The 10,576-nt window shown below is 36.4% G+C and overlaps 1 protein-coding gene across 1 annotated transcript; it reads right to left on the reverse strand.

The window, feature by feature from the left end:
• Positions 1-732: 732 nt before the first annotated feature.
• LOC147504340 (uncharacterized) lies at positions 733-1,158 on the reverse strand. Its single transcript, XM_086605159.1, has one exon. The coding sequence runs from the start codon at positions 1,156-1,158 to the stop codon at positions 733-735; it is 426 nt and encodes a 141-aa protein (XP_086461285.1).
• Positions 1,159-10,576: the final 9,418 nt, after the last annotated feature.

Consider the following 10,576-nt stretch of genomic DNA (forward strand, 5'->3'; position numbering starts at 1 on the left):
TTAAAACCTTCCTCTTAACCAATCTATCTTGGGTAGGTAAGCAATTTGCAAAGAGCTGCCACCCTGTAAAATAATGTTTTGGAAGAACTATCTTGCCCCATATCAACCTGTACCACTTCACCTTGTTTCGGATATGCTTAAGAGCATAGTATGCTGATTGGACAGTGAATCTACTTGATATTGTTGGAGTCCAAATGACCTAGTCTTGTGGAAGTAGAGGGTTCATCTCGGTACCTTCAATTTTTGTCTTAAGCTCCTTTGTTAGGCAACACGTTAATAATCGATTCCAAAGGTTCATGCCAAACATAGGTCTGCTCTCCCTTGGCTATCTAGTGCCTTACAAACTATTGTGTTGTTTCTCCGTGTTTCAAGGCGCTTTCTCCAAACCCACGAAACATCAGATGGAATTTACATAGTCCAAAAGTGTTGGTTTCTGACATGGTGCTCAACTGACCACTTAACCAATAATAAATTTTCATTGCTTGCAATTTTGAATACCAGGCCACAGTAGGCAGCCTTATTCCATGTCTTTGGATACACAATGCCCAAACCACCTTGATCTTTCCCAAGTCTAATAGTAGAGTGGCTTGCATGATGCATTTTGGCATTCATGTCTGGCCCTGACCAGAGGAATCTATTACAAATCTTTGTTATTTCCTTCAAAGCTCTATTGGGTTGGATGAAGGTTCTAGCACAATAGACATGAAGAGAAGAAACAACTTATTGAATCAATTATAGTCTTCCTGCATGTGTTAGAGACTTGTTCTTCCAATTTGATATCCTCTTTGTAACCATTTCTATCAAAGGTAGGCATTCTTTGATACCCATTCTTGTTGCAGTGTGTAGAAGGGCCAAGTATGTTACAGGTGGCTGAACTAGTTTCACTTCCATGATATCAGCTAACTCCTTAGCCTCATGATGACTCATACTACCTGCAAGCAGTGTAGTCTTTTGGCTATTCAACTTCAGACCAGTACATGTAGAGAACTCATCAATGGTATTCTTCACTGCTTGGACAGTTGTGGGATCACCTTTACAAAACAACAAGATGTCATCTGCAAAGCTAAGATGTGCAATACTCAATTTCTTACATTTAAAGTGGTAAGAAAATTCCTTGGCTATCACACTTCTTCTCAATATTCCACCAAGCACCTCCATGACTAGAACAAATAAATAAGGAGAAAGTAGATCTCCTTGTTGAGCCTCCCTCTGCCACCACCAAAGTATCTTTGAGGTGTGCCCTTTACTAGAATGGAGAAGAAAGGTGAGGAATAACACATTTTAGTCTACTCAATGAACTTATCTAGGAACTTGAACATTGCCATCACCATCTCAATAGTTTGCCAACTTACCATATCATATGCTTTGGTAATATCAATCTTGATTGAACATCTTTTAGTCCCATGAGTCCTTGTGTAGCCTCTAACTAGCTCATGAGCTAGTTAGAGATTGTCCTGAATGGATTTGCTAGGAATGAAGGATTGATTTGCATGGAGATGATTTCCAGGCATGAAAGGTTTCATTCTATTAGTGAGCATTTTGGAAACACACTTATAGATTACATTGAAGCATGCAATAGGTCTGAACTCTACCACTATTTGAGGTGTTGCACATTTCAGAATGAGACACAGGTGTGTTGAGTTTACTCCTCTATGCACTAGCTGCAGAGAGAAAAAAAAAGAATAGCTTGGACAAACTCACTTTTTATCCATTGCCAAGATTTCTTGAAGAAAAAGGCATTTAATCCATCAGGCTCTAGGGCCTTATTATCCTCCATTTCAAACAAAGTTTGTTGAATCTTTGCCTCTGTAAAATCTTGCACTATATACTCGCTTCAATTGAAATCGAACCCTAGAAAAATGAAGACTTTCAAGAAATTCAGGGATCACAATTAGCTAAGGAAAATTGTACCAATAAGGTCTTATAGTAGTGAACAAAAGCTTTTTGAGACTTCTTCATTGCCTTCCCTTCTAGTACCAGTAAAGTCATTTAGAGCCCAGATCAAATTTCCACCCTTTCTCTAAGCATCTTATTGGAGAACTCATTGCATTTATCCCTATATTTCAACTAGTCACGTTTAATTATGTGCATGAGATCCTCTCCTTCCATGATGATAGTTTCGACAAAGAGCTACTCTTGCTTCTTTATCCCTAGTGCATAATAGAACATCCATATGATTACTTTATTGGGCATTCTTTAACCACTTGAGTTCCTTTCTTTCAACCTCAGTCTACTTAGATATGTCTGAGAAAAAGAATTTTTCCGACTTTTCAACTTACTTTTCAGTAGTTTAAGCTTCGAGTGTAATGAAGATGGGGCAGCCATACACTTGCACACTCCAATGGTTCATAAAGTTGCCATGAATTTCGATGGAGGATCCAAAAGTTACTAAACCTAAAATGGGGCTAGCATCAACTCTATTCATGATAGAGATAACAATAGAGAGTTTGCATTGTAATTCCAATGATACGGACTACCACAACAAGAACAAGGTTTTGGGTTTACATTGTAATTCCATGACTTAGCCGATGCATATTGATAAGCCATGGATGCTTAAACAAGGATGACTCAAAAAACCAGAAATTCATTTATGCGTTTTTGGAATTTTGAAAATGTTTACTATGCCCTATCCGAACGAACAGTTGGGTGTGAAACTAGGTGGGATCTACTACATGGCTCAGAAGAGTAAAATAATCACTTCACCAGGTGCTGTACTACCAAGAAACTCACTCACGGTGAATCTGGGGAAGGGGAGTAAGGAAGGTAGTTGGTCCACCGGAATTTGGTAATTAATTACTCTAAATCCTCATGGCTATATTTTTTTCCTATTCTGGAGGAGCGGGACTACTTTATGCTCTAGTTGATTGATTTTAATTTGTTTGTTTGTCTGGGGCTCAAGTAACAAGCAACGTCCGGTTATCTACATTGGGTAATGACCTCCCAATGGTTGTTATTTGGCTCGGGTTTAACCTTATACGTGAATTGAAATTATAGTGTGGAAATTTAACTCAAACAATCATGTAAGCATGCTCGAAATTTTCAAGGTATCCTCTTACCGGGGTTTCGAGGATGTTTAGAGCTTACACCTCTCAAGCCCGTGCTTACACACTGCTTGAGGTGGAGGTGACATTGGTTGGCTCATGATCTAAGAATCAGGCCCAACCATTCGAAGGCTTTGTTTGAGGTTACAAAAACCTACTTAAACAAAAGCCCACAGTCCGGTTTTTAATAATTATAAAACTTTGCCTTCAAGGGGACCAAAACATAAAAAGTAAAACTAATACTAATATACTAAATAACTAAAGGAAATCATAATTAGAGTGTTGATTACCAAGTTGATTCAAAGTGTGCAAGCGTATGATACACAACTCGACACTTTCGAACTTCCCAAGGCAAGTAAAACTCTAATCATTGGTAAGTTGCACAATGACAAGGTAAGTTTAGTGGTGTGGGTTTTGTTTTGTTGTTCATCTTAAATTCTTATGGTGGGAGGAATGGTTTAATGGATAAAAACAACTCTCTCTACTATTTTATAGTCTCTCTTACTCTTTTGTTCCTAAGTTTTAATGGTGAAAACACTTGTTCAATAGAGAAATATGGAATAAAATTGGTTTTGATGATTATCTTACTCACAAAGCTATACTCAATTGAACTTGTCAATGAGTATGACTTGTGTTTGTGGGATTAAATCAATATGAGATAAGTAGAGAAAACTTGTATATAAGAGAGGATGAAAAACTTGTATTGAAAGAACTGAGAACTTGTATTGAAAGATTAAGAACTTGTATTGAAAACACTAAAGCTTGAAGAATATAAAAATGGAAAACAAGTAAATAACAAATTAAATTAAAACATTTAATCTACTCCTAATGACCAAAGATTAGCTCTAGGGTAATATTCTTTTCTACAACTTTGGTTTATATAGGACACCTAACTACATATTTGCCCCTTCTAGAGAAACAACCTTGTGGGCTTTTTGACCTAAGCCCATGCATAGAATTCTTGATTTTGGCTTTAGGTCCCTGAGTCCATAGCTTTCAGCCTTGAGTCCTTGAGTCTTTGACTTTGACTTTTGACTTTGACTTTTCCGACACTTTTTGCTCCTAAGCCGGAATCACCAAGCGTAAAGTAAAATAGATCTTTTTGCGCTTAAAATGCATGTATTAGGAATATCGCCCTAAATGGCATGTATCTTGCAAACAGTAGCAAAAGCTATAAGTTGTCTATTTCTTAAGCATAAGAAGGGCATAATTGAAGCATTGTAGAGGTAATAAAATACACATTTAGGGACCGATCAACTACCCCAAACATCATTTTGCTAGTCTTCAAGCAAAAATTAGAGAGAAATAACTAGGATCACAAATGTGTGATTTATTATACTTTTCTCATTTTCTTGAGTCGCGATTGCAATGACCATATGCAACAACAAGGCCTTAAAAGCACTAGGACTTCCCTAGTGGATGAGCTTAAGCCTTGGCGAAGATTTTCCAAAGAAGGTACTCCAAACTTCCTCTATTTAGTACAAAGGATCTCGTTTCTTTTTATTTGTTCTCAGAGGTTTATACATCTTAATGGCGTTTAGGAATAACGAAAAGCTCCTTTGAACTTAGAATAATATATATACAATAGTTTAATCATCTAAAGATAAAGCGTGCAAAACATGAGTGGTGACATGCAAAAGTGGTGAGTCGTTTCAAACTTTTGGAGGGCGTCTTTAATTTGGGTTCTCGATAGGGGTGTGTTGCAATTACAACTCTCTCGATAGATTCACTCAAGTTTTGTTTTCTTAAGTGTAGGGCACTTATATTCCTCACATACTCGAGCGAAGTCCAAATAAATCGGGTCAATTGATCACAATATCCATTTACTATCACACCATCCTATTCCTATTTGAGCTAGAGGTCTTTTTATTAGGAATTAGGGGATAAGGTAGTGGTTTAGAAATAAAAGGAAGGGAAAAACAAACTCGATAAGTTGAGAAATGGGTTTTCAAGATATTTGTAACTAGAGAAGAACCTCGTTTTGTTCTTTTGCTTATGAATTTTGTGATTCACTCTTGGCCCTTTGGCTTTTGTGACTCCATATGATTTTGATTTTTGGGAGTTATAACTTTGCTTTTGTTTCTTTTTGAATTTGACTCCTTTTGATTTTGAACTTTTAAGAGATTTCGATCTTTGAATCTTTTCTTTTCTTTTCTTTCGGCTTCTAACTATTCTATTTTTATAGAAGGCCTTCTCTTCTTTTACCGGTTCAGCTCATTAATTCTCAACTCGTCATTTGGGTAAGCTTTTTATTGTGTGTAGTAACATTCGAGGATTTGTGGTAAGAAATAAAAGGCTTTTAGAATTTGGTGAAGGCTCAAGGGGGTAACTAGAGGAAAATTATCTTTTTGGGTTTTTAACGTTTATTTGGCTATATCGATCCAAAAAAGGGCCTAAATTTTCTCCCAGGATATGGGCGTGGTGATCAAGCAACCGGATGTGTTATCTCTATCCGGACATCCTTGTGTCATCACTCAATAATCATTCAAATGAGGCTTTTGGCTAGATTCTCACAGGTATGGAACTTAACCGTTTTAACTTTGATCCTCGAACTCATTTTGCTATAAACAATCAAATGCCGATGCATGCCATTCATGAAAAGATGCAAAAACTATTTTTATGTATATTAGTCCGAAGTTTGAAGAACTTAATCTTTACTCTATTGCTATAATGAGACTTCTAAACCATTTATTCCTCATATAAAAAGGGAAACAAGACTTTTAGTACTAAAATGAGAAAAATATTTTTGGATTTTTTGAAATATTTTTAAGAAAGAAAGAAATATAGAAATATACTAAATCTATCTAATATAAGAATGCTATATATATATAAATGCCTAGTTTTTGCAAAATGTTACTATACCACCCACAAACAAAAATATGTTTTGTCCTCAAATTATGAAAAATAGAAAAGAAATTACCATAGGAACATGAGCAAAACGCTTAACGTTGACACGTATGTTGTTCTTCATTATGAAAATATATCACCCTCTAAACAAGTTTGATGCGGTGGTTTGATAGATGTACAACAAGAAATACATGGTTTACTTGATAAGTTCTCAAAAAGTGCAATTTAACCCTCGATTATGACGATCTCAAATGGCTAGCTCAAATCTAATTAACGTAATGATTCACAAGCATGCAGTTTTTAATCCTCATAAAAGCTTCAACGCGATGATCGACAAAAGTCAAAGACAATATCTTTCCCTTAACAGATGTGGATGCCAGCCTTGTAATTCTACTCAAATCCTTGATAACCCACGGTAATCCTCATGCGACTCCAGCGCACTCCATTTCTTTCGACAGCTTCCTATTGGGTAGATCCTTTATAATATTAATCTTATTTCGATCTACCAGAATTCCTTCCTTGAAACTTGGTGACCCAAGACTATCCTTTCATTTACAATGAAATGACACTTTTCCCGGGCCCAAACTAAGTTGGTATCGCGAACAACGTTTAAGGACTAAGGAGAGATAGTGTAGGCAATCCTTAAAGATGATCCAAAAACTGAAAAATGCGTCTATAAAACTTCCATGTATTTCTCCACCATGTCGCCGTCAAAATACTCATCATGCATCGCTGAAAAGTGGCCCGGTGCATTGTATGGGCGAAAGGCATATGATGGTAGGCAAATGTTACGAGCGGACGTGAATAATGGTCTTCTCTTGATCCTTAGGGTGAATATGGATTTGAAAATATCACGAGTAACCATCAAGAAAGCAGTAGTAAGCTTGTCACAGCTAATCTTTCTAACATCGATGTCGATGAATGGCAATAGAAAATGGTCTTTCCTTGATGAGCTATTGACTTCGATGTCGATGCAAACTCTCTATCGGTCCCCGGATCACGATTTGGAATCAACTTATTATTCTCATTCGATTCTTGTGGTTCCGGACTTCTTCGGCACAACTTGAATTAGACTAACCCATTGACTATCGAAATAGAATTAGATAATGCACCGTCAAGGAGTTTGGCGACTCCTTTCTCGGACTACTTCCTTCATGCTTGGATTAAGCCTCCTCTGGTTGGTTAGAACTCTTGGAATCCTCTTCCAAATGAATCTATGTTGAACTATCATAGGGCTGATCCCTTGATATCATCAATTATCGACCTATAGTGACTTGTCTTCCTTTAAAAGTGCTACTAACACGGATTCCTACTCTTCAATCAAAATCGATGCAATGACTCTTTGGGTAAATTCCCAAATCTCTCAAGAAAACATGCTTGAGTGTAGGCGGCAAAGGTTTTGACTCTGGAAGCGTGAACACTATCATTTTGCATAGACACTCACATGAAAAATTCTTTTTATCGAGTCAAGTCGGTGAATTGCACAGCGGTTATCGCGGGGTCTTGCATTGTGACCTTGTAATGGATTCCAAATTCGTAAAGCTAAATGCAATCTAGCGGCGCAAGGAATCATCATCTTTCGCGAGGTTGTCTCGACCACTATATCACTTATGCAATCAACTCAATTATTATCATTCATTTTATATTCCGTTCTATTCTTTATCAGGCGCTGGCGATAATTATTGTTTCCACATCAATCTTTGGTCCTCGGTTTGGTATTCATGAAGTAAACTTTCCTTTTTGTCTTATTATATTGAGAAGTGCTAGCGAGCTACCCACTATGGGGTAGCACCATGATACCTAACAAGAAGACTATCTCAACAAGAGAACAAACAAAAGTTCTTCTACTTGCTAGATTTTTTTTAAATTTTTTTTATTTTTTATATTGACAATTCAATCATTTTTAACAACAAGAAAAGGACTAAAGGACTAACCACTCAAATGGCTCGACTTGGGCTAGTCTGGAGTCCACATTCTGAAATGAAAGCAACAACTCTAATTCCGTTAATCTTCATAAACAGTAGAGCGGGTAAGTAATGCGTAAGAACCTACCCTTGGGAGAGGAACAACAGCTGGAAATGGCTGCTAATATCCTCTCTATATGAAATCAATTTAGCCCCTGGAGATTTTAATTTTGTGTTAGGGAAATTGAATTATATTAATATGTAGACATGTAAAGGGTTCCACAGTGTTTTTGAAGTGGTGAAGGAAGGGGCTTAATAATATTTTGTAACATATTTGACTTGTTTTACAAAACCTTGAAATTTGTAAAGGTACATTCTAATCAAAAGTAAATTTGCTCTCATTCTTCATGTATTTTTTTTGGTAAGTAAGCAAATTGTATTACATTTTCAGTTCTGCGTCTTACTCAAGAGAATCTAAAGTAGAGTGAAGAGGGGTCCTACCTACACAAATATCACTTTCTCATTAGAGCGATCTAGCTCAGCACGATGCAATATCAGCAGAAAAGTTTACTTCCCTCCATGTGGAGGAGAAGAAGCGACCTAAGATTGTCCATAGATATTGACCGGGGAATTTGGGATCCACCCTTGCTTTTCATCACGAGTCTTGCAAATGAGCCCGCGGTGCCACCCTCCAGATGTCTCATTTCCTTATAAAGGATACAAGTGAGTGGATAAAGGAAAGTTCATTATCACACTTTAACTTATATTCAATTTTTAAGATTGGCATCCACTCACTCACTCTGAATATTACAATTTTAAAGTTTGATGCACCATATGATTTGCTTTGATCTTCCTAATACAATGTTGGAAATGGTGAGGCACTTTGCGAAAAGGTGTAACCCCAAACATATATATATATATATATATATATATATATATATATATTTGTTTATTTCTTTGATTTTCATGGTTTTTCATGGTTTGTATAAAAATTATCACGTGGTATTTAGCATTAACTTGCATGCACGGATGATTAATTTTTATATACCTAACATGTTTGTTTTCGAGATCTTGCTTAATTCAATCTTTGGCTTTGCAAGTTTTCTTTTATATATCTTTCGGGATAATTAATTAGGTGTAGGATGGTTATGGTGATTGGTGGTTATTTGTAGGTGTAAGACTTTTGTTAGGTGATTGGTGGAATGCATGTGAAAATACCTAAGAATTGAAATATCAATTATTATTATTATTATTATTTAAATGACTCTACCACGGTCTATAGTGGTAGCGAGAAATAGCATATCCCACTTTTACCAACCGTAGGAAAATTGACTTTTTCCCACTGACCAAAATCGTGGGAAAAGTGACCTTTTGCCATGGATTATCCAATGGTTTTGTCATGGCCATACCGAGGGGCAATAGCTGACCTGTTAAGACCATCGCTATTGGTAGGTTTTATCCATGGTCATGGTTGTGGGTAGACCATTTCCAACTCTCAAAAAGCCCACGGTCTTGCGGCGGTCCAAAACCGTGGAAAAGACTTTCCTCACGGTTTTGGATGGGTGGGGGTAAAAGCGTGTTTTCTTATAGCGTTGCCAAAATAAAACAAACATCGTCGATAAAATGGAATTTGTTGGTATGATGAGTATACTAACAACATAAAGACATTTCAAATTTTAATTATCAAATCCTTACTTTAAATGTACCCATACTTAACCATTCTTAGCTTGGAAGACAAGTAGTTCTATTTTTTCAACCAAAGATAGTTTCTTCCCAAGCAAGATTTCCATTCTAATAACTCAAGAATTGAATTAAATCTTACCGATAACCGTTTATGTGTAAAGGTAGGACAATGTCTCTCCACAAAATATTAATAAGTCTTACCCTCCTGAAATTGAAAGTTAGAAATTCTTAATATACATATTTAAGCTAATCTATATATATTCAAACACAAGTCCAAGAACGACTGACCCAAGACAACCAAATTAAATCAATTTCTCTTATTAACTAAAGGCGATTAATTTTTTATAAACCCACCCTTTAGTACCTACTTTCTGATTTGCACTCCACACATTTACCAAATTACATATACATGTGTGTCTCCCAGAATACCACTATATCACAGCCATCTCTAGGCTTTTCTATACACATAATCACAACCCGTTAGATGTATAAAATCTCAAGTTATTCATGGCACATTCAATGAAGACCTTCGGTCATTCCGACCACATTAAAGGAATATCCATCATAACACTAATAGACCATTCATGGCACATTCAATGAATGCCCTAGGTCATTCCATACATTCAAGGAATACTCAACCTTACATTCTCGTACACTCAAGGAATACAACTAACCCACAAAGCGAATACCTAGTTCCTCCCTAGGGCAGTCTAAACTATTGGGTCATTCATGGCACATTCAATGAATACCAAGGTCATTCATAGCATAGTCAATGAATACCCCTTTATAACACTAACGTGCCATTCATAGCACATTCAATAAATGCCCACCTATCACATGACATCACAAGTCATAATATCTCATTTCCAAATCTGGAGGGGTGGAGAGTCCTAAAGGGTGTGTAATTAGGCACTTTGAGAACATTATTGAATCGTATTGTGTATATTCTTTCAGCGTAAAGAGAAGTATCTTGTTTCGTATATCATTGTTCACGCATTATTAATTATCACAATGTCTAAGTGTCATAGCGTCGTATATCATAAAAGAATTTTAGTAAAAATGTATTTTACATAGTAATTAATACACGTACACATTTATGTA

This window comes from Coptis chinensis, chromosome 4, assembly GCF_015680905.1.
Source record: "Coptis chinensis isolate HL-2020 chromosome 4, ASM1568090v1, whole genome shotgun sequence".
In the NCBI taxonomy this organism is placed as follows: domain Eukaryota; kingdom Viridiplantae; phylum Streptophyta; class Magnoliopsida; order Ranunculales; family Ranunculaceae; genus Coptis; species Coptis chinensis.

Coding starts and splice junctions, on each gene's coding strand:
- LOC147504340 (XM_086605159.1), bottom strand. CDS start 1,158: ATGGAGGTGCTTGGTGGAATATTGAGAAGAAGTGTGATAGCCAAGGAA.